Source organism: Aspergillus glaucus, assembly GCF_001890805.1.
Source record: "Aspergillus glaucus CBS 516.65 unplaced genomic scaffold ASPGLscaffold_6, whole genome shotgun sequence".
Classification (NCBI taxonomy): Eukaryota; Fungi; Ascomycota; class Eurotiomycetes; order Eurotiales; family Aspergillaceae; genus Aspergillus; species Aspergillus glaucus.
Window position 1 is genome coordinate 272,002 of NW_019170458.1, and position 27,931 is coordinate 299,932.

General features: G+C 48.2%; 13 protein-coding genes across 13 annotated transcripts; 7 read left to right on the plus strand and 6 right to left on the minus strand.

Annotated features, from left to right (window-relative positions):
• Positions 1–162: 162 nt before the first annotated feature.
• ASPGLDRAFT_167705 (uncharacterized protein) lies at positions 163–1,615 on the minus strand. The gene has a single exon (XM_022542648.1). It carries the CDS (start codon positions 1,558–1,560, stop codon positions 271–273), a length of 1,290 nt encoding a protein of 429 aa, XP_022402620.1. The 5' UTR covers positions 1,561–1,615; the 3' UTR covers positions 163–270.
• Positions 1,616–3,420: 1,805 nt separating this feature from the next.
• Positions 3,421–4,691, minus strand: ASPGLDRAFT_1293849 (ankyrin repeat domain-containing protein). The gene has a single exon (XM_022540887.1). The coding sequence runs from the start codon at positions 4,368–4,370 to the stop codon at positions 3,552–3,554; it is 819 nt and encodes a 272-aa protein (XP_022402621.1). The 5' UTR covers positions 4,371–4,691; the 3' UTR covers positions 3,421–3,551.
• Positions 4,692–6,020: 1,329 nt separating this feature from the next.
• Positions 6,021–6,751, minus strand: ASPGLDRAFT_1293839 (uncharacterized protein). Its single transcript, XM_022540886.1, has one exon. The coding sequence runs from the start codon at positions 6,557–6,559 to the stop codon at positions 6,152–6,154; it is 408 nt and encodes a 135-aa protein (XP_022402622.1). The 5' UTR covers positions 6,560–6,751; the 3' UTR covers positions 6,021–6,151.
• A 283-nt stretch (positions 6,752–7,034) lies between these two features.
• ASPGLDRAFT_122491 (uncharacterized protein) lies at positions 7,035–8,036 on the plus strand (the record flags this gene model as incomplete). The annotated part of the gene is made up of 2 exons (XM_022540327.1): positions 7,035–7,548; positions 7,594–8,036. The coding sequence occupies 2 exons, from the start codon at positions 7,035–7,037 to the stop codon at positions 8,034–8,036; spliced, it is 957 nt and encodes a 318-aa protein (XP_022402623.1).
• Positions 8,037–8,902: 866 nt separating this feature from the next.
• On the minus strand, positions 8,903–9,864 carry ASPGLDRAFT_33850 (uncharacterized protein; the record flags this gene model as incomplete). Its single annotated transcript, XM_022544371.1, has 2 exons — positions 8,903–9,649; positions 9,706–9,864. The coding sequence occupies 2 exons, from the start codon at positions 9,862–9,864 to the stop codon at positions 8,903–8,905; spliced, it is 906 nt and encodes a 301-aa protein (XP_022402624.1).
• Positions 9,865–10,357: 493 nt separating this feature from the next.
• On the minus strand, positions 10,358–11,804 carry ASPGLDRAFT_122795 (uncharacterized protein; the record flags this gene model as incomplete). Its single annotated transcript, XM_022540357.1, has 5 exons — positions 10,358–10,428; positions 10,480–10,585; positions 10,647–11,043; positions 11,097–11,593; positions 11,646–11,804. 5 exons carry the CDS (start codon positions 11,802–11,804, stop codon positions 10,358–10,360), a joined length of 1,230 nt encoding a protein of 409 aa, XP_022402625.1.
• A 460-nt stretch (positions 11,805–12,264) lies between these two features.
• Positions 12,265–13,351, plus strand: ASPGLDRAFT_122625 (D-mandelate dehydrogenase-like dehydrogenase; the record flags this gene model as incomplete). The annotated part of the gene is made up of 3 exons (XM_022540341.1): positions 12,265–12,768; positions 12,817–12,895; positions 12,945–13,351. The coding sequence occupies 3 exons, from the start codon at positions 12,265–12,267 to the stop codon at positions 13,349–13,351; spliced, it is 990 nt and encodes a 329-aa protein (XP_022402626.1).
• A 370-nt stretch (positions 13,352–13,721) lies between these two features.
• ASPGLDRAFT_56500 (acyl-CoA thioesterase) lies at positions 13,722–14,576 on the plus strand (the record flags this gene model as incomplete). The annotated part of the gene is made up of 3 exons (XM_022548199.1): positions 13,722–13,932; positions 13,991–14,334; positions 14,469–14,576. The coding sequence occupies 3 exons, from the start codon at positions 13,722–13,724 to the stop codon at positions 14,496–14,498; spliced, it is 585 nt and encodes a 194-aa protein (XP_022402627.1). The 3' UTR covers positions 14,499–14,576.
• A 1,184-nt stretch (positions 14,577–15,760) lies between these two features.
• Positions 15,761–17,622, plus strand: ASPGLDRAFT_122495 (uncharacterized protein; the record flags this gene model as incomplete). Its single annotated transcript, XM_022540329.1, has 3 exons — positions 15,761–15,823; positions 15,879–16,305; positions 16,352–17,622. 3 exons carry the CDS (start codon positions 15,761–15,763, stop codon positions 17,620–17,622), a joined length of 1,761 nt encoding a protein of 586 aa, XP_022402628.1.
• A 466-nt stretch (positions 17,623–18,088) lies between these two features.
• Positions 18,089–21,736, plus strand: ASPGLDRAFT_44906 (uncharacterized protein). Its single transcript, XM_022546114.1, has one exon. It carries the CDS (start codon positions 18,240–18,242, stop codon positions 21,567–21,569), a length of 3,330 nt encoding a protein of 1,109 aa, XP_022402629.1. The 5' UTR covers positions 18,089–18,239; the 3' UTR covers positions 21,570–21,736.
• Positions 21,737–22,618: 882 nt separating this feature from the next.
• ASPGLDRAFT_73111 (DUF3176 domain-containing protein) lies at positions 22,619–25,001 on the plus strand (the record flags this gene model as incomplete). Its single annotated transcript, XM_022549655.1, has 3 exons — positions 22,619–22,739; positions 23,209–24,200; positions 24,258–25,001. 3 exons carry the CDS (start codon positions 22,619–22,621, stop codon positions 24,999–25,001), a joined length of 1,857 nt encoding a protein of 618 aa, XP_022402630.1.
• An 890-nt stretch (positions 25,002–25,891) lies between these two features.
• ASPGLDRAFT_44908 (uncharacterized protein) lies at positions 25,892–26,520 on the minus strand. Its single transcript, XM_022546115.1, has 3 exons — positions 26,345–26,520; positions 26,170–26,288; positions 25,892–26,116 (listed from the first exon to the last, which is right to left on the minus strand). Exons 1-3 carry the CDS (start codon positions 26,442–26,444, stop codon positions 26,012–26,014), a joined length of 324 nt encoding a protein of 107 aa, XP_022402631.1. The 5' UTR covers positions 26,445–26,520; the 3' UTR covers positions 25,892–26,011.
• A 497-nt stretch (positions 26,521–27,017) lies between these two features.
• On the plus strand, positions 27,018–27,838 carry ASPGLDRAFT_44909 (uncharacterized protein). Its single transcript, XM_022546116.1, has one exon. It carries the CDS (start codon positions 27,071–27,073, stop codon positions 27,605–27,607), a length of 537 nt encoding a protein of 178 aa, XP_022402632.1. The 5' UTR covers positions 27,018–27,070; the 3' UTR covers positions 27,608–27,838.
• Positions 27,839–27,931: the final 93 nt, after the last annotated feature.

Sequence of the window (27,931 nt, forward strand, 5' to 3'; positions counted from 1 at the left end):
TTTTTTTTTTCCTAAGCGGGGTCTTACACTTGTTAATCCACTTGAGGTCCACTTTCTCCAACCACGTCCCGGACACAAAATTGTGAAGACGACCCTTCTGTGCATACTAAAAACATAGAATTATATATTGGATGAGAGAAGACGTTGACAAGATGTAGGAGTGCGCCATATGTAGGTTTGCCCCATTTACATTTAGACAAGTCAGACTAATTTATCCAGAAGGTATCATCCAGTGGCCACGAATGATCTATTCTTGTTGATATGGGGGATCTATCGCAAAGCACCATAGCTCGGGGGTTTCGATGTCACATCATACATCGGGAGCGTATCGTTGGAAGGGAAGACAGCATTAGGGATTTCCTGTGAAGACATGAACTCATATACTGGCATTGGGAAGAAGGCCCCGAACGACTTCCACAAGGGCTTTCGATCCACAAGCCTCCCGGTCTCCTGGTCGATAATGTCTTCTCCCGCGATGATGTCCAGCTTCAATTGGTGGCTTGCAATGATGGCAGCTTTTTCGTCATCTGTATGTGTGCGAGCAGGGCACTCGCATGGTCCTTGATGGAGACATGCCTGTTTGGTGTCAATTGCAGACATCTCTAAGACCTCCACAGCATCTGCGCTTGCTGGAATGCTGACATCAAAGGATATTTGAATCATGTCATCTGTCGCTTCAGTTTTGGGCCGGCCACCAGTTGCGCTCCACCGACCTGTCACTCTCCCATGGCATAATTGACGTACACATTGCTCCTTGTGGTAGATTGCATCCTGAGTCTCATGATGGCTGGGTTTTGATAAGGCCCTGGCCGTTTCTTCAAACCGCCATTTCAGCTCTTTAATCACCACATGCCTCATCTGCGCTGTCCGTGGACCCTCCGTGATAGTTTGTTTGGCACATAATCTCGCGGTATATGAAGCTTTGTTACCCGGACCTGGGGATTCCTTGGGTGTAATATCTAGAAATAGCCTCACTCGATCACTGCGGAAGGTTCGCACGTGCTGAATAGTTCGAGCATAACCCGGAATAGCACGCCGTAGTATTTGAATCGGTCGCGTCGCTGTTGCTGTCGTCCCAATTGTGGACGTGGATGTCGCTGTAATCATATATGAGACGGTCCCTAGCACCGTTTCCGTCGTCGGGGGGATATCAAAAGGAACAGGAATCCCGAAGTTGAATTTCAAGCTCGTCGTTCCCCGGTCCTGATGATGTTCCACGTGGTGCTGCGTGTGCCAGAGATCACACCGGGTTATCGTCTCGGTGCTCGAAGCACTTTGCCCTCGGATAGGAGTAAGCTGAGCTTGGATTACCCTTCGTCGTCGCAAGCATTTAAAGAAACCACTGCTACGCCGAGGAGCCATAGCGGCACATCGACGTTCAAAGGCAACTGTGCGTGTAAGCCTGACACTGAGCTTGGGGTAGTCGGAAGAGTCGATATTGGACGAGGCAATGATGATTTCCACAGACCCCGATAATGGGCCACTGTAGCTCTCGTCATGTGGCCCCAGAAAGACATAATGGGTTTGGGGGGTTGTCAATTGCACCTCCTGCACTTCCATGACATGCAATTTCTCGAGCGTTTCGTGCGATTTGTGGCCTTGCGGTGTAGATATCTGGCGAGGGATACAGTCCATGCGACCTGAACTGGCTGACTCGGGAGAGATAGTCGCGTCATAATAGCTGACTGATCGGTAACGAACGATATAGGAACGGACCTGCGCTGATATACGGATCACAATGTACGGTATCAACGTTAAACCCGATGAGGAAGCCAAGATGGTAATTTAGACTTTTTGGTGGAGGCATTGCGCGGAGTCAGTCATCCGCCTCATTCGCTGCCCGTGGCAGGGTTCACTTCAATTGCCGAAAGCCATTGTACTATTAACCACGCACGCGAATGTCGAAGTGGGATGGCAAAGACGGCTCTGATGCTCAATGTCCACAACATGACCCCGAGCCATGCGGGGTTCTAGGGTCTGCAGCATCGACTACTACTCTGTACATACCATGGGTGGAAGGACCGGGCAGTCTATAGTTAACGTCTCCCTGTGCTCGGCTTCATCGCCGTTTCATAAGTGTCGAACCCGGATTTCCTGCTAAATACGCAAACTCACCTGGCCATCACCCTTAAGCAGCAAAGAGAAAAGGGTAAAAATAAGTATTGCTCAGTGAGACAATAAAAAAATAAAACAAAGAAAAACATACAACAGCCGGGATTCGCTGGTGGTCACCCACCCAACTACTAACCGGCCGGCGTGTGGCTTAAGTACGGCTGAGCGGACGGGAAGCCCTGTTTTCCACACCCTATGGTCGTATGTACTGGGTTTTGGTTTAAAATAATATGTATAGCGTAAAATAGTAAAGGCACAATGTCATATGGTCTTCATTCAATTCACACATCTGGTGAATTGATGACCCTCCACAAGGCAAGAGACTCCACTCTCTTCACGGTATCGGCAGATATCAAAGTCACCACCTTGACAGATCCCACAGTGGAAATAGTGTTCACCATATGGTACCCCTACTGTGCATATATCACAAATTTTCTGGCCCTGTGATATTTTGAGGTCATTTGCTCCGCTCAGCGATGTATCTTTGATGCTGGAATTTTCTTCGTCTGTATTACACAGCAGGGCTCTTGCAACACCGCGATGTCCTCTCTTGCTCGCTTCATATGCTGCGTCACGGCCATACTTATCCATCTGGGCCGGGTCGGCCTTCATATCAAGTAGCATTTGAACGAGTTTGAGGCTACCTCCCGCTGCAGCATTCAAAAGAGGCGTCCTGCCGGTGGTGTCTACGATATCAAAATCGATGCCGGCTTGTAGAAGTGAACTTGAAAATACTTGATGACCCATGGCTGCTGCCTACATTAACGGATTTCGACCATAAATGTCCCGGGCATTTGGATTGCTTCCTGCATCCAATAATATGTTGGCCACTTTGTCATTTTCCTGCATTATCGCAATGAACAGAGGCATTTGCCCGTAGTTGTCCTTAATATTAGGATTGGCTCCGCGTTCTAAGAGATGTCTGACGACTTCACTGTATGATCCGGAAGCGGCCGCGAAAACTGCTGTCGTGCCAGAGTGAGGGACTTGGTAATAAATCTCAGCATTATGGTCTAGTAGATGCTTTACCACTTCGACCTCCCCGGACCAAGCTGCTATTGACAATGCTGAATAGCCTTGTTCTGTCATATTTGCATCAACCCCAATTTGAAGCAGGAACTTGGTATATTTACTTTGGCCACAGTATGCAGCAACAAACAACTGTTCTGGATGTTTAAAATGGCCATCGACATGACAAGCACCATTCTCCATGAGCATAGTCACCAGTGTTTGAGAATCTTTCTCTGTAGCGGACGAGAGCGGAATCAAGCCCACTTCATTCTTGGCGTTAACATTAGCGCCATGGTCAAGCAGCAAACGGACAATCTCAACATTCCCGTGCTCGACTGCACTAAACAGTGGCGTCCAGTCAAACTGTTCTTTGCAGTCCGGATTGGCATTCCCTTCCAAAAGAAGCTTGGCAATATCGGAACGGGGAATCAGACATGCCACGGACAAAGCAGTGAGGCCGAGGGCGTTGCTTTATGCTCTGGATTATCCCCTGCTTCAAGCAAGGGCTTCATTGTCGTAACACGTCCAAAACGGGCTGCCCGCCATAAAGATGTTGAGCCACTGTTTCCCTTGTTGTCCGGATTGGCATTATATTGTAATAAAAGCCTGATAATTGCATCTTGGCCATTTTCAGCTGCCCAAAACAACGGTGTATGAGCCTCTAAGTCTTCGTTATCCGGATCAGCGCCTGCTTCGAGTAACTTCCTGGCCATTCCTTCCTGGCCGTTTGTGGCTGCCCAGAAAAGAGGAGTGCGCTTGTTCGAGTCTTCGCTGTTACAAGGAATGCCAATCTCGATAAGATCGTGCAGGATATCTTCCAGTCCGGGCCATGCGACCAAGTGAACAAGAGATACATCTTTGGAAAGCCTTTGACTCCATCCAATGGCACGTGCACTCAAAAGTACTTGAGAGCATGCTGAAACTTTGTTATTGCTCGTCAAAGACTCCAAGAAAAATTCCGTGTCAACTGGCTGGTGACGGACATGATAGCCCAAGTTGATCGAGGAGTAGCTATAAAGTGGGTAGGCTTGCAAGCGCAGTTTCAGATCGTCATAACTGACACACGTTCCTGATTCAAAGAAATCATAGCCGAGATATGTGAGACACGTCTGAGCAATATTATGATGTGCATTCGAAAACCAAGTTTGACAAGTTCTTTCGAAATATTCTTGTGTCGTATGGTGGACTAATCGAATGACATGGGTCTGCTCATCCATTGTTACCAGACCCGCACAAACGGAGATCATATCTTCAATGTCTGGCAGGCTTTCTGGGTCAAATACAGTCTCTCCTATCTCGACAGCGAGCGCATGCTGGAGCTCTACTGCACTAAGCGGTCTCTGGGAACATGTGATCCATGAGAGTATTTCCAACGCCAGATCTCTCTGATCAGGAACCTGGCCTGAATTCGCTGCATAGCTTCTTTATAAGCGCTATCAATTGCCTCTGACCCAGATTGGAGCTGTTGGAGGGCATTTCTTATGGCTCTTGGCGACCGCTTTCCCAATAACGAACCAAGGTGGAGATGAGAGAGGAAAAACCTATCAACGTTAGAATCATTTTTCAACGTTTTGCTCCTAGGTAACAGAGCACGTACATTCCATCGACTGTCTCAGTGATTCTATCAATGATAGCTTTCTGTAAATCATGGTTTTAGGATACGAAAGATGGTAGTTCATGTAGATGACCCTGAAGATATGTATGCACGTCTTCCGCATTGGCCCGAATATCTTGCTCCAGGCTGCCCCCAAGGCAGCTGCGAGTCTCGGACTGTATCTTGAAGTTACAAAGAAGGAGATGTTGTGTCGACTCTGCAGAGCAAAAATCTCAGATAGAAATTTGACCATGGAACTCCCGGGGATCTGGCATTCATCGAGCGCATCCACCGATATGAACACACGCGAGAAACCAACAGCAACGTCAAATAATGCTCTAGAGAGGTCCTCAGCAGTAGGTTGTGTTTCTTTGTTTTGATGCCGAGCCTCATGACAATCTTGCGATATCTCATTCAAGCGTTGCCTCTTCTGGCCAGGCAGACCGGTTTCCAGCTCGAAATCTTCCACATCCCAAAGAACATTCGACAATCCTTTCACGCTTTTCTTGGGTTAGAGAAGGCCTGACGACGAGTTTGACTAGTTTACCTACTCCTCGGGCAAGGCTTTGAAGTGGCCCGGCGCATTTATGAATCTCTTCCTGAAATCGTTCGCCAACTGAGAACGGCAATAAAATCCCCAATGCTATAGCCAAAACTCATATTGCTGCGTCTTTCTATAACAAAGGGGATGTTTGTGCCTTCTTACAGCAGGAGCCGTGACCGGGGTGCATGCGGCCAAATGGCGCGGGGTACTCTGGACCGAGATATTCAATTCAAGCAACGGCACCAGGTATGAGAAACCATGCAGTTGGTAGAACAACACAGTTGAGAATTAGCTTCAACAAAAACAAGCAAAAGGTTAATGATTGTTTGCCATGAAGGTAATTACCTTGACATGATTCGGTTCCATCTGATATCTCCTGAAAAAAGCAATATGACCAATCACATGACAATAAGATTGTATCGCCTCACTTGATCTTAACATACTTCTTTAGGTTATGGAAAAGCCATATAAGAATCCAATAGGAGTGGCTAGTGGTGGTGCCCTTCGCGGATTTCAGTTGCATACAGACGAGCACCTGAGTGCCATGGCATGTTGAATCAAGAAGCAGAGCTGAGGCAGCAGCTAGCTATATCCTGCTTCATGCGCTGGGAACATAGGGGACTTCCTACGTGAGCTGGATGCGCTTGCCCCAGGTGACTGGACGCTTGTGCCTAGATTAATGACGGTCGTATCTGAGCATACCGCCATCTCCAGGCAACCATGTCTTCCAGGTCTCATTTTCTGCAGAAACCCCATGTTTCTCAGCGGGTGTCGAACATGCAGGATGCAGAAAACAGTGGTCTGGGGCCTAATCTAATGGCGCCCTTGCTTCGCGGGCTTACTATATAGATCTTGGAATATCCAAAACTTCGGATATCCATCATAGCAAACTACCGCTTTCTTTTCTTCATTTCTTTCATTATCTGTGAATTGTGCTGGCTTGCATCGGCCGTGTTGACTCTGAAGGATCGGGTACCGGATTCGTTGTTGGTGGGTCGGTAGGTAACCCACTCGGATTGGATGGTGTTAGCTATCATGGATATTGGGATGTTAAAGAGGAGAAACTGACAACGCGGGCTTTCTAGTTTGAAGAATGTTTGACGTCGTCGATGCTGCTTTCCTAACCCCCTCAACAGGAGCGGGAGTAGCAAAGAAGGGGGCTGCCACGAGGGCGACAGGAAGAAAAGCCCTGAAGAAGTGCATGGTGGTTGTTTGGGAAGATGAAGTCTGATTGATTCTGAACTGGATTGTCTTGATGAATGGAAGATGTCACTGACGGAGGACCATGGTTCCTTCATAGCTGTTGGTGAGGTACATTTTCCTTGCCATCGTATGATGGGATTACTAGAGAAGGATTCAAGTTTACAAAAGCGAGTTCGTTTCAGGGCTTAAGCTGGCAGATGTTGGATCTGACGGGCAAAAACAGTACATGATAAAATTGGTTACTGGAATAGTATTCCTGGAAGCTCCGATCATTACATCTGTAGACAGGAGGCCAAGATGAGGCATTCAGGACTGGCGTATAAAAACAGGAATCCATTGCAGGTGCCTGACATAGCCCCATTGATCGCCATGGACCCTAATTGATCTCGTCCAACCAATCCTAGACAGGCCCCTGGGGCCAAATGCATCGTGATGTCAAATTATGCGAGGTAGCGGTGTTTATATATAACCATTTCAGGCTGCTCTTAAGATAAAAAACTTTGTTCTTGGTCCTTCCCAAGCTATCACCCCGTGAGCTATACTAAAAGAACCATCATACAATCGAACAAAATGGCTTCACAAGACCCCGGCCTCCAATCTCTTGATCCGAAGCTTTACAGCGACGACGATGACGAAGAAGACATCTTCTGGAAACGAAAACTCGAGGCCTTGCTTAACGGCGACGTGACACCATCCCAAGCCGCTACAGACTTTGACTCGTGCGTCGTCGAGGAGGCCAACACATGCCACGTAGAGCTCCTCAAACGGCCTGATCCCAGAAGTCTCACGGTCGAAGAGGAAGAGAACGGAGTGCCCAGTACCCGTGCGATCGCACCGAACCCCAGCGGAAATATCGAGCTTGTCTTTCCGTGGATTGCCACGCTGTGCTCTGCTTTCCCACCGCATCACGAGAAACAAGATAAAATTATCCAATTTCTTGAAGCGCTGCGGGATATGCCCAAGCATGATGTGTATGAGGGTGTTCCCCCTGAGAATTCCGATGAGCCCTATAACACCACCACATTATGGCCATTTGGAGGAAACTGGATGGCATTGGCTGAAGTGTTTCGAATAGAGACATATGGTATGTTAGCTCCAACCGATGAAGAACTATAACTGACAACGATAGAATTCTCCTATCCATACTCCAATATCGAAACACCCGGAAGCGAAACCCAACTTCGCTGGCGAAACTTCCAATCTGCCATCGCACGACTCACCTCGTCGGGGCTGATCAACTGCAGCGTCCTCTGCGCCCTCGCCGACATTCTCCCATCCAGCCAGAGCTATCCCGACCTCGAGAAACGCAAGGTAGGAGGACCGAATAGAGTTGGTGGTGATGTAATCGCAGGCGCACAGTGGGTTTTATGGCCTGGGCAAGGTCAATATGTGTATCAGGAATGTAGAAAGAAGGATGATATCGATGGTCCGAGGCAAATGTGGAGTATGCAGCACTGGAAGCAGTGGAAGGAACAGTTCGAGTTTGTTGCTGGGGATGAGAGATTCGGGGAACAGGCACGGCTTGTGGCGAGGTTGGCACGGCATCAGATGCTGGCTTACGAGGATGAGTGAGGATGGACATGAATGATTCCGTTAGGTTTATATATAGTTTCATGTATATATGTGCTGATCCACAACGCAGGGATATCCCAATCGTAGACCAGAAAAAGAAAATATGTATCTACACGTATGCTGGGTCCTGGTCGGACCCAACCAAGACTGACAGTTCCCGATTTATCTCATGCATTGCATCTGGTACAACGGTGGTATCCAATGCTGACCAGCATATTCATACCTTGCCTGACAAACATCCATGGGAATTAGAAACACAGTCAAATAAAACAGAGTAGACGCCGGGGGCCCCAATGTACAGAAGATAAGAAGCTAAAATAATAAACGTATTGCCGTAGTACAGTTGAACAGACAGTGGTCCACGTCACGCCTCATTCGTGTATGCATATACTTACGAACATAATTATCCGTAGTTTTATGGCAGGAAGTGTAGATAAATATCCAGCGTGCATATTTCGCTATGAAAGAGGAAACATTCCTGCCACCATCGCCCTTGTATGCATACAGATTGACATACTTGAAAAGCTCCAGAGTAGATGTGACAGTCAATCACATAACCGCTGATTTGGGAAACCCAGGGCACAACCAATCATAGTATATAAAGTGAGAGGACTGAAGTCCGCCGCTTAAATGAGGCTCTGCAATAACAACAACAAAGATGGCTTTGATTCGCCACATTTAATGCATTTTCACCCGAGAAGAAAATCTCAAGCAAGACTTGGAGATATGTAGGCATTGACAGATCCGTGTAGAATGATATTCACATATCGCGGTTTCTCTGGGTCAATACAGATATAAAATGGACTACTTGTACACGGAAAAACATGCTTTCCAGACACTCTTGTAAAAGCCTGAAGGCTACTAAATTATAGAACTCGCTGGCGACGTGACATAACCATGGTTATAGCATCTAGGGCCGTACACTCAGGCCCAAGTGTAAAGGCCGACATACTATGATCAGTATGCCCTTGCGACTCACGCCCCCTCCGCTCCAATCTAACACCACTTAAAAACGCCTGTGGTCCACTCAGCTCCCTCTTTGCGGTAGATGTGTCCAAGTCATCATTAGAGCGGAGCAATTTCCCCGGCTTCTCCTGTCCTGCAGCCACATCAGGTTCCTGCATGGGCGGCGGCGGTCGCGTATAAAGCTCCAGCAACGTGCGAAGCTTGTTTGACACGTCGCCCGGCAACTTGCGGTAATTCAGGGATCCAAGCGCGATAAACGCGCGCCGGATTATGTGCACTGGTTGGCCGTGCCATGGTCTCGGGGAGAGGTCTGGCTCGAATCCGCTTGCGTAGAATCTGACCAGGATGTATGGTTCGTATAAGCCGCTCCCTTCTAGGATTGTTCCATTTGCTGTTTGGTGGTCTTTGTATTGGTCTTTTGTAGGGCATTGGCGGGGGACGGAGAATCCTCCGTTGGCTGCGAGCGTTCGTTCTCGGTAGTCTTTTTCTTCGAAGTTGATGAAGAAGTCTAAATCGGTTGGTACGATGACGAGTCGTGGGTCTGGGGTGGTATCGAAATTGTTGTGACATGTTGGGCAGAGACCGATGCCATTTTCGACGTCCCTGAGGGATGTCAACAACAGCTTTTGCTCTATGATCGTTGAAAGCTGGAAGAGTTAACACAGAGTCGGACTGGCGGACGATATGAGTGACTGGCACATACACCTGGGTCCTTCTGAGCAATAACATGGCACGCGTCGACCGGAATACTTCCGCAAAACCAGCAGCTATCACCAACTAACTCAATGATCTTGCCTTGCGTCGTTCCTGAAAAGGCAGATGAGGCCTTGGATTGAGACGACGAAGACGACGAGCGTGACATTGTTTTGCTCTGCGTCGTCCCGCTCACTGGACCGAGTTCGCAGCTTGGGCTACTCAAGGGTCAGCCTATTCGCCGTTGGAGTGAGGAAACGAGCATTAGCAAGATCGAGATAGAGGTCTCCTTGGATGGAATGCCGTCAATATGAGGCAGGCCTGCGAATGACAGCATGATTTGGCAATGTGTCATGTGATGTACCACGAATAGCACTTAACAGAGTAATGGATTGAATATGAACAAATACCAGCTGATACTGGTTAGACCATAGAGAGATGACGAAGGGAAAGCATGATCCAGGAAGACGAGAATAATTCAGGTGATTCACCGCAGGCTCACTACGAATACAGTATTACCGCAAGGTTCCTACGCTGCTCTCATTCCCCAAAAATGAGGATTGACAATGGTTGATATCCAGAATCAATCAATTACTTTGATCAGATTCCGAGCTAAAATATCACCTGGTCCCAGCCCTAAGCTGTGATTCGAATCCACTGGTTTAGAAGGAGGCAGTTTCTCTTATCACACTGTTAAAAGACTCGGCAACATATTTCACATTGAACTCCGTCACTGGCATCGTTAATATACGGTAAACAAACAGTCTCCTGAAAGCAGACTTACATCCAGTGACCGAAATCCTCCCTGAGGGTAGCATGTACACATGGTACTTCTCCCTCAGTATGTTGACCTGTTGTCGAGAAATACTAGTGAGGGAGAACTTTCCCTTCTGCGACACAGACACATCGTCAGTATTGTTCGTAGAATATACACGACCGAAAGATACATACCTCAGACACAAGATGCTCCCAGGAGCCTGGTGTTTTGAGCTCCGTCAACAGCTCGTACAAACTTTCCCTCATGGCTTGCATTCTGCCACTCATATGAAGCAAGTCTTGTTGCCATTGTCGGCCAATGGCCTCATCTTGCAGAACAATCGAGACAATCCTAGCACCGTATGACGGAGCAGTCGTTATCTCCGATCTCTGCAGTCGCTCTAACTGTCCGATCACTTTGGTCTTGGCTTGGCCTGAGAGTGTAACGAGATGCAGTGCCCCGACACGCTCACCGTATAGGCCGAAGTTCTTCGAGAACGATTGTGCCACGGCGAACTCGACATCCCCGCGCTTCAACAACATTCTGATAGGCGAGGCATCATTGTCAAGGTCTCCCGTGGCAAAGCCTTGACTTTATGGACGTCAGACTTGGATTGTCAGAATAAATTCGGAATTGGAACTCACTATGCAAGATCTATGAGAGGAAATATACGCTTTTCCGCGCAAATAGCGGCGACTTCCTTCCATTGTTGTTCAGTCATATCAATGCCTGTCGGATTATGAGCGCAGCCGTGCAGTACCACGACATCATTCTCAGATGCTTCGTTCCGCAAAGTATAGACCATGCCACCAAAGTCCAACAAATAGTCTTTCTTGTTGAAGTACGGATAGAAGCAGACGCTAGTACTGCTGTCCAGCTGTTCCCAGATCTGGGGATGTGCGATCCAACTCGGGTCAGGAATCCAGGCGTTCGCAGGTCGAAGGGTCTTGGACAAGAACAGCGCTCCCAGGTGGTTTGCTCCGGTTCCTCCTATAGTCTGGATAGAGGCAATTCGGTCGAGTGCATCAATATTTTCGGTACCGAAGACTAGTCGCCTTGCACCTGACACGAGACCAGGATGGCCGGAAAGAGGCAGATGCTCATGGTCGATGGTTGGGTCGTCGTGCAGAAGCTTCTTTGCCTGGGGATTTCTTGACGTTAGGCGTGCCACGACAAGAAAAAGAAAAACTTACTTGGGTAACTGAAGGAAGTATCCAAGGTTGCGCGTTCTCATCACGATAGAATCCAGGGCACAAGTCGACTTTCTGCGGAAATGTATCTCGTGCGTATGCTTCTACCAGAGAGAAAGCAGCGTCGGGTGGTGGGTCGATGATATTTTGAAATCGGGACATTATTATTGCTCGCTAACTGTCAGTCCCATCAATCTGTGAATGTTGGACTATTGCACCTTTTATGCGAGTCCTTGCTCATAGTTGAGATCGGCAACGTGCTGATTCGCCGATTCCTGCACATATATATTTCGGCCAATGCACGGCTTGCCGGCCGCATTCTCGGGATCCTCCGAATAGTGAGGGGTTCGCGAAGCATTGAAACGATTTATCTTATAGGAAACACCCCAGCGCAGAATGAGAAATAACCGATTTTCACTGAAATTTGCATCTGTCAGATACAGTACGGTACACACTCGGTGCCCGAAATTTCTCCCCGGGAGTTATAACGCTCTAATCGCTTCGGTACGAGTCGCCTATCTTATCTCTCGGCGTATACGCGTGTGTTAACAACTGACAGATCTCCTCTTCGAATGTTTCCAGTGTTTCATTAAGTTCACATTTTACTGTTAGACAATTCACAATGTCTGCACTGGCGAGGCCAGGTCTTCTCCTGGTCGGAAGTCTCCAGCACACTCAGCAGGAGTGTGAGCGCCTCCGCACCAAGTATGATGTGCTTCAATTCACAGGGATCAGGAATGAGTTCCTCCAGAATTGCAAACAGGGTAACTTCAATCATGTTGCCGGCCTCTACCGCACCAATTCCACAAAAGAGACCGGACCGTTCGACAAAGAACTAGTCCTATCACTACCGGATTCACTCAAGTATATTGGTCTCAATGGCGCTGGGTATGATGGTATGGATATATCTGCCTGTACGGAGCGGAACATTCGTATCTCGAATACCCCGAACGTCGTTGCGAATGCCACGGCAGATGTGGCGATGTTCTTGCTCCTGGGGGCGTTGCGACATGCAATGATTCCTCTGCAAGCACTAAGGGATGGAAGGTGGAAGGAGGGAGCACCTCTTGGTCATGATCCTTATGGTAAGACTCTTGGTATACTCGGCATGGGAGCCATTGGTCAGGTAGGGTTGGTTTTATTCCCCTTTTCAGCAAGTAGCTAACGTCAAAAGGCCCTAGCTCATCGAGCTCGCGCATTCGGACTGAGGATAATATACCACAATCGGTCGAGACTATCCAAAGATAAAGAGGGTGAGACTACCAGCCACGATGACTATGGCATCATTCTAACCGTGATCAGGGTCAGCGACCTATGTCACTTTTGACGAGTTACTCCAGTCGTCGGACATACTGAGTCTCAACCTCCCAGCTACCCCAGAAACGCGGCATACTCTTTCGCAGCCACAGTTCGAGATAATGAAAAATGGTGTTGTGGTGATCAACACCGCGCGAGGCTCTCTAATCGATGAAGCAGCGCTAGTGAATGCTTTAAACAGCGGGAAGGTTCTATCTGCAGGATTGGATGTTTATGAAGATGAGCCCAGAGTACATCTTGGCCTTATCAGTAATGACCGTGTTATGCTTCTTCCGCATATTGGCACGACGACTGTTGAGACTAAGCGGGAGATGGAGTTGCTGGCATTGCGGAATCTTGAACATGCGTTAGATCATGGGGAGTTGCTGACGCCAATTCGGGAGCAATCTTGAAACAGGGGCCATTTATCCAAATGTATATAGCCCCCCCCCCGAAATGACAATTTGTCTTCAATGAGTGACAGTGCATCGTTCCTAGATCTTATCGCGTATATAGTTAAGCCACAACAAGTATCAGGAACTGATATTTCACTCTCGGCCAAGTATGAGTGCAGAGTTTCTTCTTTTCTATACATGTGCCCAACCGATTTCCTGCCCGGAGCAGGGTAACTCATTCATTTTACAAAGCTGTCGTCGCAGCTGCAAGTACTACAAAGCGACCCTCCACCATTTGCAAACTTGCTTCCTTCATGCTGGCAAATCAAAAATTCCGATCGAATATCACGTGGAAAGGACGCACGAAAGCAAGAATTTCGCGACGCGCATGGTTCGAGGATTCCAGGGCGGACAGATCATTGCTACCGCGACAGTGAGCTTTGCATCCGCAGTTGGAATAACGGGGAGAGAAGGCGGCGGTGCTCCATATGAACATGGGAAAAAGATGCCGGCCGGTTTGAGCCGGCCGGATCAGGCCGAAATGGAGACATATGAAGTAGAGGGACCTCTTGAAATCCAAACGGGAAAAATTCTGAACAGTCTGTTACCTTTGACTATTTTGCTTTTCCGTACAAGCTTCCTTCTAACAAGGGGTAGAATACTCCGATGACCCTGCCGACACGATGATCCGCTACTGGATGCGCGCCAAAGGACCTATACACGAGAATAAAGTGCAATCTCATCTTGCAGCCTTGGCTTTCCTAACTGACGCATACTTACTCGGTGTTGTTACGGGGGTCCAAGATGATGCGAAGTACGAGGATTTAGGAGTGGCTGCGAGTCGGAATCATACGGTTCATTTCCATGAGTCCAAAGCTGTGCGCGCAGACCAATGGATGTCCTCTGAACAGGAAAGTCCTTGGGCAGGGAAGGATCGAGCGTTGGCTGTTCATAGAATTTGGTCGGGTGACGGTGTTTTGCTTGCTACTTGTATGCAGGAGGTAAGCGATCTTCCTGGACACTTTACGAGGGAGCAATAAGAGGGACCCGCCATTTCCTCTCAGCTTCTTCACTTCGACGCGCTCTCTGTATTTATTCGGGATGCCTATTCGCTAACACCATTGGGTTTCCCTAGGGGTTAATTCGACCGAAGATGAAACTGTAATTGACGAGTCTTCATAGTACCAAAATCCATATCTGGAATGTACATAACTACATACAAGGACAATTCTGTATTCACTGGTCAACTAGGCCCTCTATTTCTCTCCCAGAGAGTCCCTTCTCACTGATTACTCCAACAACGCTTTGCCTGGGAACTCACTTCCCATGGTGTCTATAAAAGTTCTGCCAGCTAGACTCTTTGCGATGCCATTAGGGTACGCACTTGTGCATGATATGTACAATATGCATAATGTGCATAAATTGTGGATGAGCACGTGCCCCACGTAACCGAGGTTGCCGATACCTACCTGATAAGAAACGGGAAACACCGGGAAATGCTAGTGTGGGACGGATTGCTTGAGGAGGGTCGATCGCGGGTCTCCTCCGGGTCTGACACGGTTGTTGGTCCAAGTGGCGCTTATGCATGCCTACAAGTAGTTAACTAGTTACGAAGTAACTAGATATTCTGCACAGTGATGGTAGTTATAGGTAGTTATACTTTGTACTCTGTACTCTGTAGCTACAAGAATAGCTCAGTAGACGGGTTAAGCATTGAGGAACCACGGGTCTCTGCCAGCCAAGAATGGTCAGGGGCATTGATATGGATGGGAGTGTTTCACATTCAAAATCAGCCCTGTTATGACCAGTGTGTACAGGGACCCCTCTGTTTCATATCCTTCATTCACTCTCTTCATTCATTCTTTGGTTGTTTCTGACTTGCCTGCATTGCTTCTGTCACTCATTCAGGCATCATTCACTCATTTCTCATTCTTTATTATCTCCAGCCCTGTCCATTCATTCTATAAGCCCACACTATCCCCACGGGTCGCACGCGCCGGCCATCCTGGTCCTGCAGGCTGTTGTGCTCCTACTTATTCTCCATCGCGGCGCCAAAGCATTGATTGTCTAGCGCCTTCTTGAAACCTCACCTTGTCCAGCTGTCTCTCACTATCCTCGCTCCGACCGTCCAGTGGCCATGCATTGTTGATCCAACTCTCCATCGTTTTTGCGTGTCGTTCATTATTCCCCCAGCTGTCGTTTATAAGATATTCTTAAAATATCCTCCCCAGCGCTTTTTCTCTTCAGCGCATTGATTGCTGCTGCTGCTGCTGCTGCTTGTTGTTTCTGTCATTGTTGGTTGCGATCGCGACTTCGTCCGGCTGGTCCGCGAAAGTCGTTTTACATCGTTCACTACTGTTTCTCTTTACATTCGTTATAAACGTTCCTTGGCCGTTTTCCCTGCTGGGTCGGGACTTTACTTGCAAGATGCGCTGCTGTGGTGATCGTGAAAAGGGACCGATTTCTCTTGAGGAGAAATGGGACTATGTGGTGAGTGTAGCTTCAATTGCTATGCGACAACGAAGACTAACCATGACATTTCTAGAACCTCGACGACTTCAAGTCTGAATCCTGCCTAACACCCTTCTCTTACTTCTTCCTTTGGTTCTTTCTCATCATCTCGTTGGCCGTGTATGGCGTCGATACCTTTACTGCCGTTAACCTCCTGGCCTTCTCTCGATGGGCCGGTCAAATCGAACCCACCATCCCGTTTCATATCTCACGCTGGATTTACGCCGTCTGTATCATCATCTCCTTCGCTCTGTTGATTTACCGATGGATGGTTGCCATCCGCGCCATCCGCTCGAAAAGTATCGCACGCAGCTACCTCAACTCTCTCGCTGTCCGCATTCAAAGTATTCGACCGGGAAGAAGAGGTCGCGGATGGAAACGCTTCCTGGTGTTTGCGGAGTTGACCAAGAGTAAGAAGGGGGCGGAATATGTGGCTTTGTTTGCCTATTTCTCGTTCGAGTGTGAGTCTGTGTATCCCGTGATTGTGGACTCGTACTGACTATGCAGCCTGGATGAACACTGTTTTTGCCGACGGACCGCGTCAAGTCGTCAATGCCATGACATTGTATTCTGTGATGCAGATGGACCTTCTCCCTGGTGGAAAGAACGCAGAGAAATCCGATGACAGCGGGGCCGCGCAATTCTTTGAGAATGTGAGGATCCTGGCAGTAAACAATAACCTGCGAGCCGTGGTCCTGTTTTCCATGTTGTTCACCTTGGTCATCTGGGTTCTGTCCGTCATCAAACTGTTGATCGCTATCGCTCTTTACCTGATTTTCCTCTTTCACCACATCCCGTCGCGCGATGGTACTTTGACAGCTTATTGTCGCCGCAAGATCAATACCCGTGTGATGCGCATCGTCAAGGTAAAGGTTAACAAGGCGTTAGCCAAGGGAATGGCTCTGCAAGACCGAGCACCGACACAGCCAAACATGGGTGCGAGTGTCAAACCAACGTTGCCAACTGTTGGGAAGGGTGAAGACAAGGGACCCATCGTGACAACGATCTCTCGCTCGACGACTCAAACAACGTTGCCCTCGCGTCCGGGAACTGCAGCGGCAGACCGCAACCCTGCACTTCCTGACCTGTCGTGGTCCGATGAGCATCCCGGGCTAAGCAGAACGGCCACTGAGACGTCTGCGTTCTCCGAATCTACCGCAGTTTCGACATACAGTCCTCTGGACCGCGGACCGTCACCAGCACCACCTGTACCCCCTCTACCAGTCAACATCCCTCCTATGCCCTCAAACACGCCTACCACTCGACCACCGCCCTCACGGTTCACTCCCGCACCCACCACGGCCCGGTCTACCCCAGCACCTGGATACCGGGGAATGACCGAGGAGCGTAGCTACGGCGCTTATGGACCTCCTAATCCGGTTCCGTACCGGTCTCACACTGCGGCTCCTGATCTGTATGGCCGATCGATGACTCCTGGTGTTGTCATCTCACCATCAGCACAGACGGACTATCCGACTCGTACCTTTGCCCCGGTTGCTCCAAGTGCAACTGCACAACCCGGTTATCCAATGCCATCATTCACCCCATTCAATCGAAGCGCTTCTCCTGCCGTCGCACCGGTTGCGTATCCCGAACGAACCTTCACCCCGATGAACCAATCCCCTCAGCCTAACGGTGGAAACTACCACGCCTTCGATCCCTCCATGACCTCCCAAAAACCAATCCAACCAACAACCTCTCCTGCCTACCACACATACACCGGACAAGACTCCGGACAACAGCCATTCCGGCCCTACCGCAACGACGGCAACTTCTGATAGCGTCCTGGTGACTTTCTCGTTGCACACAAAAGAATTTCCTTTTTCCTTTTTGTTTCCTTAAATGAGCGTGAGCGTTGGAAGAGCTGGTTTAATCTTCTGCATATGATGACCTGAACTGACCACCTGTTTTCTATTCATTTTGTTATGATAGAGAGCTGTAAATACCCTGTATCTTATGATAAGCAATCTATTACTTGACTGGAAACGAGAGGGTTATATGTGTAGAGACATCTCCCGATATATATAAAACACAGTTTCTCTGGGCGCATGAGAGGAGGCAAATATCATAAGATAATCGATTCAATAACGTTCTTATAAAAAAAAAAAAAAAAAAAAAAACCAATAAAAATCTACAACACATAAAAAAAAACATGCGACATGCATAATGCAACCTGTCCACTCCCTGTGTAATATCAGAACCGTTATCATTAAACCAACCTCCCGCCCGCCTCGAGCATCATCTCATCACCGATCCAGACCGCGACACCAACATTTCATTTAGCTTTCAGCCCTCCACAACAATTCCGCACTTACAGCAATGATCCCTCTTTGAACGACATCTGCTACGAATAATCACCCCATGTCCGCCATCGCTCTTCCACCTCCCTTCCTAAATGGCCGTCCCTACGCCCCTGTTTCCGCCACCGCCAGCTTCAGCTTCAGCCTCCGATTCCGCTTCGATTCCAGCCACAGCGCCAGCACACGACCAGTCGTCTGGGAATTATGAATATGAGAGCATCAACGGCAATGAGAACAGTGGAAATAATGCTGAGGAAAGTGTTCCGCGCGGGTTGAGTAACAGGATTTGTGCAGATATGACGGAATCTGAGAAGACAACGGCTACAGATACGAACACGCGATGGGACGATTCTAATTCGATGCATTCAATACCGGACCCCTCTCCTTCAGCGCGAGCAGATAAAATGGAAGCTATCGCGGAGGATCCTGTGACTACAACTGCAGCGGAGGAAAAAGACGATCAGGAACAAGGCCAAGGACAGAAAACAGCCGGCTCGGAATTGCGCCCCAAGCGGTCTCGTGCGCAATCGACGACGAGCTTAGTGGATGGTCCTTCGATTTTTCAGCCACATACTGTGAATGGGGAGACTAGGACGGATCACAGCGGCAGTAATGGGAATTTGGACGTTCCGCTATCTCCTAAGGGCACGAAAGCGACTGAGGGCACTCATCGTGGATCAGTTGGGGAGGATATTGAAGGGCCCGGGGCAGTCACTCCGCAACGAAACCAAGACAGGGATAAAGAGGGAGAAAGGATACTGAAGCTATCGCCGTCGAGGATCCACGAGCTCACGTCGTCACCGCAGTCGATTCCGCTTCGCCCGGTTCCTGAGGCTTCGCCGGAGTACGGTCGACGGGTTATGTCTGATAACACGTATACGACGGCTTCGCGGTCGGGGTCTGGCGATGGGATGGCGCCACCGCAGTTACAGCTTCCGGCTGATTTGAGGATATCGATGGATATTGCTAAGATTCGGGGTAGTAAGGATCTTCATCTGGATGAGCTGCCGGAAGCGTTGAGTCCGGGGACGAGGCCGGTGTCTTCTTCATCGCGCAATGGGCGGCCACATGTGTCGAGGACGGTTTCGACCCCGTTAGCATCGTCGTCGCAGCGACAGAAGCCCGCTTCTTCGAATAATGAGCGTCTGGCGCAGACCTGGTCGTCACGCCCCAGACAGGATCGACCATCTATAACTCGCATGGAACAACCCGAACCAAAGCATCATCATAATCATAATAATCATGGCCTCGCGCCACCACCCCAGCTAGCGGAGCCGGCTCTCCCACCTTCTATGCCTCAGTCTATACCCCTTCCGCCTGTTTCGATACCTACATACTTGCAACTAGAGCTTGCTTCTGGCCGGCCGTCACCGTTGTACATTCATCGCTCCGCTACGTCCGACTTTCCATACGAGTCTGCGCGGGTGAAACTTGAACGATTGGTCAATTTTCTAATGCTCCCTCCGGCAGTGGAGCAGGTGCTCTGGTTTGGGCTTCTAGCATGTCTCGATTCATGGCTTTATTCATTTACGATACTCCCTCTACGTTTTGTCAAAGCATTGTACATTCTACTGGAATCATGGGTTGTGAATCTCGGTGTTGAATTCCGGTATATCTCGGGGTTTGTGTATAATGGTGTTGGACGGGTATGGCGTCGGAGGAACAAGGCTGCTTCTATCTCGGCTGGTTCTGAACCACAACGCAGTCCGGAGCTCGACGGGAGATTTCGAACAAAACAAGAACAGGCCATTGAGCGAGAATCGCGTCCTAGAGCTCCGGCGGAGCCGCGACGGCGGCATCGGGCCGAGACGTATCGGCATCATCGACGACAGAAGTCGATTCCCTCTGCGCTGCTTCCGGATGATAAGGCGGATATTCTGAAGGGATTGCTTATGATTGTGACGTGTTGGGTGCTTATGCGGTTTGATGCGAGTCGGATGTATCACTGGATTCGCGGACAGGCTGCGATTAAGCTCTACGTGATCTACAACGTCCTCGAAGTCAGTGATCGGCTGCTTGGTGCTATTGGGCAGGATGTGTTGGAGTGTCTGTTCTCTCGAGAAGCACTGGAGCGGCGGCCGGATGGACGGAGTAAGGTGTTTCGTCCGTTTGGGCTGTTTCTGCTTGCGCTGGCGTACACGGTGCTTCATTCTACGTCGCTGTTTTATCAGGTCATGACGCTGAACGTGGCTGTTAACTCCTACTCGAATGCGTTGATCACACTCCTACTCTCCAACCAGTTCGTGGAGATCAAATCGACCGTGTTCAAGAAATTCGAAAAAGAGAACCTCTTCCAACTCACCTGCGCAGACGTGGTCGAGCGCTTCCAACTCTGGCTCATGCTCACGATAATCGCCTCGCGCAACATCGTCGAAACAGGCGCTTTCAACTTCGTCGGCAGCCTAGGCTCAACCTGGAGTATCAGCGGGAACTCCTCAACAAGCACAAACAGCACACCCCTCTCCACACCTCCCCGAACAGCATCCTCTATCCTCCCACAGTCCTTCACCATCCTCCCATCTTCCCTAATTGCATCCTTTAGCCAAGTCAACACCTTCCTCCCGAGTCTCTTACAGGTCCTCGGTCCATTCCTCGTCGTCTTGGGATCGGAAATGCTAGTCGACTGGCTCAAACACGCCTACATCAACAAATTCAACAACGTCCGTCCAAACATCTACGGCCGCTTCCTCGACATCCTAACGAAGGATTACTACACCAACGCCTTCGGCGACCAAAACCTCACCCGCAGACTCGGTCTCCCCGTCATTCCACTATCCTGTCTCTTCTTCCGCGTCTCAGTACAAACATACAAAATGTTCCTCGCCGCATCTCTGCCCCAACAACCCTCCTCAACAATGCAAGCGACTTCTCTCTCTTCGATACATAATCACTACGCGCCAGCGCCAGCGCAATCAGCACCGCCACTAACACTGAAAACAATCGTCCCGTCCTCGATGGCGCATATAAGTAATATCTTCCGCAGTGTGCTCGCAAACGCAATGCCAACCCCTGCACAATCAGTCTACATCTTCACCGTCATCTTGTTAATAACCCTCTTCCTTGTCCTGCTTATCTTCAAACTCCTCTTGGGAATGGGTCTCCTCGCGTACTCCCGCAGACGGTATCAGGGTATGAAACTAGCTGAATACGAACGCGCGCATCCCCACCCCCACCCCCAACCCCCACCAAACAACCTCACCGAAACCGCAAAGCCCCGCGGCTACGCAGTCGAAGGAAGCAAACGCATCGGCGGCTGGGGCGTCGTTGAAGTCGGGGAAGATAGACGCCGGTGGGTATATGCCGATGACCCCGAGGGATTGAAGAGGGTGCGCGCGTATGAGGAGAAGGAGGTGAAGAAGGGGAGTGAGGAGGGGAGTTTTGATCATGTGCAGAGGTATGAGATGGTTGCTAAGAGGATTTGGTAGCGGCTTCTTTCCTGTTGAGGATGAGGGGGGAGGGGGGTGCATTGTTTGTTTAAATGAATCTTTGGGATACCCCGATGTTGTATACATTATATTGAGATATAATTGTTAGGATTAACGTTAGATGCTAGTACATACACATATGCACAGCAATGTGTTTTAATACATCCATCCACAAACATGTACCACACCCCGTGATAACGAATTCAGTGCTTAATGAACTCACGAACTAGATATAAAACCTTCTTGAGCATCCGCAAGCTTGGTAGATGCATGAAACAACTCCCCCATAAGGGAAAACAGCCACGCTGGGGCCAGAATTGATCGAGATTTTCGAGTTGAATGCTCCCACCGTGGCTAGGGATTTCATGTCGTCGATTGCCGCTTGTCGATTGTAGCGAAATCCACGTAGTTTGCGTTGATAATATATCATATGTCCCATGATTCAACATGTTCTCCCTCTCTGAGGTACGGGTGGGTACTGAGTAAAAGAGCCACGCCGTGAGCTCGCCATTGCATCCAGACGCAGAGAGTACAACACAACACCGCGGCTCACCGTCGACCGCACATCGTGAACAGTCGTAGGGTGATATAGATGAGACCAGTGTAGTATAGATCTACACAGGGCTAGTATAACCAACAGCACGAGCAAGACGCACATTTTGTAGTTGTGGCTTATTAGAGGCGAGGTAAATATGCCATTCTGCCGTTATTGGCTCATGGGCAGGGCAGTTGGTTCTTTTCCATTCACTTTGCAATGAGATGTAGCCGAATTTAAAACCCGTCCCTTTTCTGAAGCTGAAGTGCTTTGATACATGTTTATCTCCCGGCCCAAGGTGCTGTCTATTTAGGATCCTTGGTATCATAAAACCAGTTGTTACCGTCTTCGTTATATTATCTGGCTTGCTCTTGGTAGCTGTTTTCCCAGCCTCGCCCATCAAGCGGCCAAAGGGGTACCGTGTCTGGTCACATACGTCGCTTTCATATAGCATCCTTATCTACTTCAAGGTTGGCACGCAGCTTGACTGGATATTGATGGTAAAAATTTAATCATGACCATCAAAGACTTCCGGGTCTGTCAGCTTGGGTCAGGGTTTCCTGAAGAGGGTCAACTGTTGGCTGCCCCTATGCTCGCAGTTTGCGTGCGCTTGTTGCTGCTGTGTGAGAAGAACTGTCTGTTGCAGACTTGCTAGCTGCTCGTTAGGATGGTAATTATTTTCAGGTCGCTGTTGTCCCATCTGTTGCGTCTGGTGGTGGAATTACATGATCATAGCGGCAAGATCTTGTTTTCTGACTCCGCATTGGTGGTATGGTGACGCATTGAATTACATCGATAATAGTGAGATTGAAAAGATGTGCATCTTACAGCCTCGTTTACCGATTATGTGTTTGTTTGCTGTATTACTTCCAATCTGGGTAAAGATTGACGATTGGAAGTGGTAGCGCAGCCTTGTCGCTGATCAGCTGTACAAAAACACATTTCTTTCAACAATCTTCTTTCTCCCCTTTTATCTCTTTTTATCTTTGGCCTTCTATAACACACTTAATATGAGACCGAAAGGAATATTTAGCACAACCAGGGCAGAGGACGAGGGCGAAGAAATCCCTCTCCATACATCCGTTCCTCAACCAACCGCGAAAGTGAAGAATTTTGCCTCAAAATGTGACTTCCTGATCCTGGATACATGGTTTTGGGAGATTGTTTCAATCACTTTCAGCATCGCTTGCTTTATCGCTATCTGTAGCGTCTTGTTAAGTTACGACCAGAAAGCAATGCCCAATTTCCCAAAGGGTCTAACGCTCAATACGATCGTGTCTATTTTAGCGACTGGATCCAAGTCCGCTCTACTCTGTATGGTCGGAACCTCGATTGGGCAACTCAAATGGATATGGTTTCAAGGTAGAAAGAAGCGTCCGGTATATGACCTACAGTCGTTTGATGATGCAAGTCGCGGCCCTTGGGGCTCAGTGATGATATTACTCCGTTGCTCGCGTAAGGGATCTTCCGTTCTGTCGCTTGGGGCTATTATCACCGTCCTCAGCCTAGCATTTGATCCATTTATTCAGCAAGTTCTTCGATTTCCTGTCAGACAAGTTATCAGCAGCTCTAGCACTGCAGTGGTTGAACAAGCAGTTCTTGCGTTTAAACCTACCCCTGGTGTTACTTCAGATCTTTTTTTTGGGGCGATTGAGACTGGGCTGTGGTCAGGAAATTTTGATTTAAACCCAACCTGTCCTTCAGGAAATTGTACCTGGCCTACTTTCCAGTCTGCGGGATGGTGCAGTAAATGTGAAAATGTCACATCTGCAGCTACTCTTGTTGGCTGCGACATTGCTTCATTCAACACCAGCAGCCATGAGGCTCAGGTTGTACCTTGCAGCATCACCCTTTCAGATGGAACTTGGTTTGATAATGCTATCGAGGGCGCTTGGCAAGACACCGTCTATGGTGGCCATTTTGTGCTAGATTTTTCAACCGAACAAATAGCGAAAGTCAATAATCGAACTGGCCCGTATCTAAATCAGAGTATTCTGGGAGTATGGAGCCCGCTCATGGCTGTCTCATATATTGAACTCTCGCCTCTTTGGAACAGTACCGCTGCCAAGTTCAAAGAGAAACTGGAAATCAACCATGTCATAAAATGTGTTCTATCACCATGTGTGAAAACATACAATGTCTCTGTCTCCAAGGGCGTCCCATCGATCCAAACATCCTCTCCAGAGTTTGGAGAAATATTCTATTCAGGAAATGATAGTATTATCCCATACCGGGATTCATTCAAGGACTCAAAGGCGATTGAATACGGCGGACAACAGGATAGAAAATGTTGGAAACCTGAGCGTGGCGCACTCGTCAATGTCACATTAACCAAGGACAATTGGCCACCCGAATCTACATTGTGGGAGAATGCCCAGTTTGCTGGCTGTCCAGTTCCCGAGGATCCCTCATATAGTTGGGTAAACGGAGTCACCACGTTGAGTATGCTCTACAATAATACAGACCAACTGTGGCATTGGTGCATGAAGACAGCCCCAGATTTGGCTCTGCAACGTATTAACGGCCCTAACTTTGCCGACGTGATGAGCAACATCGCAGCGTCTATGACCAAATACGCCCGAGATATAAGTAATCAGACTGTCCAAGGCATAGCGTACGTACCTCAGGTGTACGTTTCCGTGGATTGGGCCTTTTTGATCCTACCGGGTCTGCTTATCTTATTGGGCATCATCTTCCTCTTGTTGACGATTTCGGTCAACAGCAAACATGACCTGGGTCTGTGGAAATCGTCCATATTACCTGCGATATTCCATGGACTCCCTGGAGGAATGATTTCTAACGAATATTCCACTGCTAGCACAATGGAGCGAGTTGCACAGGAGGCTACTGTTAGCCTTGAGGTTTCTGATTCTGAAAAAAGGCTGCTGCTGCGGTAATGATTTCGTTTCTGGGTTATTTGAATATTGTTTGTCTCCCTTTGTGCTACGTCTTGTGTAAGAAGCGCTATGTGGATATAGAGAGTATCATTGATAGATTTATGATTGTCGTCTAATCGACAACTACGTATGAGTAGGACTTGGATTGGCGAAGTGCTTTCCAGATGTGATTATTCCATGCAAAAACAGATTCTTGTCGAACAGACACGATACAGACATACTAGCATCGTCGACAACTGGACTCAAGCTTAATTCCAGCATAAATCCCGGCGGAGACAAGCACTTGTTATATTTACCATTGTTCTAGAGTAATGACTTGAGACCTCCTCTGTGCTGCAGGACATGTCCTACTCTACAGCCCAAAAGGCATCGTTTCCATTGTCGTTTTCGGCCTCCGCCCGACTCAGCTTCCTGGGGATTTCTCGGGGAGTGATTTGTTAAACCTGTTAGCCATTCCTTAGGTAAATGTTTAAAAGGTCTCGTTGGGCGAACTTTTGAAACGGTGATTGTAATCGATACGTATGCGTGGTCAATGTGATGACCATTGTTGCTTCCATTCACTCAGAGCGGGAGCAATGCTTTCTCTCCCAAATGCAAAGGACTCCGGACAGCTGAAGGTGTTCCCCATTTTGCACTTTAACTACGAGAGTGAGGCGATTGCCTGGGAAGCTGGCCGGAACATCGTAATGCTGCCGGTCGAATTCAGGGTTATTTAGACCGGGATGATCCTCCAGCGTCGCTTTTCAAGCGCGTTCCATTGTATAACCAGGTGTACGTAGCTGAAACCGGATGGAGGGATCAGGGCTTATTTCAAGCGATTGGAGAAGTGAGGTGTCCAAGGAATTTTTTTTCAACACGAATTTTACTTTGGAAACGAAGTACAATCCAGTTTCGCGTATAAGGGAGGGTAATCATTCTTCAAAACACATCCTATCCTAAAAACTTTTCAGGTTCAAGGAATACTGAAATACAATTTTCTGAGCACTTATATGACCTCAAAAACAATTTAGCTACATTTCATCCAATTCTGGCTCCTTGTTCTTCTCAAATTCAGTGATCTTCTCTGTTACCCGGACCTTCATCGGTTGGTTGTTGAACTCCTGGTCAGCCTTAACCTGTGTTTGATGCATTAGCATCGATCTTTCCTTTCAAGATAAAGATTCATTACTGAGGCTTCACTCAATGTAGCATTGGCTTCGTCCCATTTCATCACACGTGCTTTCTTGTCTAGGATCAAAATGGGCGGTTCAGTGGTATCGGGGTATGCGGGGTGAACGAAGAAATCATCAAAGTCGGTTGTCAATACATAATAGCAGTGTAAGTTAGTTTGGATTTCAACTCACATTGACCCTTTTGCTGTCCATGATAACAAGCTCTTGAGAGCAAGTTGATCTGCCGAAGGGAGCGAGGTTTGATTTGATATCGGAGAAGAGCAAAAGACATGGCAATATCTGTATACTGTATAGTATAAAATTCCAAATCGTAGTGTACTATGGATTTTGAAAACATCGAATGGCCACTTTGCTTGATATATGTCATATATAGGTGGCTGTCCTAAGTTGGGCTCATGCCGCCACGATGATTTCATGAAATGTAAGCAAAAACACTAAAACTACATGCGGGGAAAAAGGATACATGGAAGCAGTCATGTTGCTCTGGTTGAAATCTGCGCTGAGTTGCCAATTAAAGTACTGGTCTACCGCGTTCCATGGTTCTGGTTCTTCATTAGGCAGGTGGAGGACCAACAATACTTTTATGCACTTTGAGCCGATACATGTATAGCGGGGATCCTCGTACTCCAGAGCATCCTTGAAGACCATTCTCGAAGAATGGCTGGATGGTCATTGAAAAATGTACAAATGATGTCAGTCCCGCTTCTGGGCCATTTTATGAGTAGCCAGACTACCAATGCTTCAAATGTGACTTCATAAAGCCAGACAATAGTATCTAATAACTGAGAACCTTCCCTATATAAAGGCCTGCATCCAAACAGTTCAGATTTTGCCACATGTATTGTGCATCTTCACACTATCAATATCATATCTGATTTCTGATACATTCCACCCAATATGTTATGGGACACTTCTATCTCTATCAGGAATTCTGTCCAAGCAGCTAGAAGAACATCTAGTCGAACTTCATCCGTATACCCAGGCGCAGTCAGACACCTACGTGCCCTACATATCACGCCACACGAAAAGCCGTCGCCCAGAGAAATACAAACAACAATAGAGTCTGAAAGACGAATACTCAACCCAGAGCGATCAGAAACCTCAAAATCGGGTACGGACAACGAAGTTGCCGGTTATAGTTCCTCATATGATCCATCCGAAACAACTCCCGAAAACGAGTTAAAAGCCCTGGATAACGAATGCCGGACTGTGGGTATCATAAACCCATTATTCATTAGCCCGGCAAACAGGGATTTCAGTACATTGCTGGATCCGATGGTGGGAGGGTCAGTTCATAACGCTGATAAGTTGGGTACCAGTGGGCGGGGATGGACAAGGAAAGGTAAAGAGGTGCATATTCAAAATGTTTCAGGGAGTCCGTATGATCGTTATCAAAAGCTTCTGGAGAGTTTGAAAAAGCCCAAAAAAGTTTGACAAATAGCAGCTCCCAGCTGGAGGGAGACTGCTGGCTGATGGTGGATGTAATAGGTACTTGAGTCCTTATGTTATCTTTAGGTTTGCTGTTCACTGCATGCAGTGGGCATGTTCAGAATGTGATGCAATGTGATGTGCACAGGCCAGGTCATCATTGGAAAGCCAGGACTTGTGAGTCCATCATAGATTCAGGATATCATTCTTAAAGTCTAGTCAATTATAGGGGGTCCCAATGCATTATTATATTACATTCACGGTATTTATATAAGTACATGTAGATGAATCATTCATCAAGATAGGGTCCAACAGTCTTGCGGGTTGGTT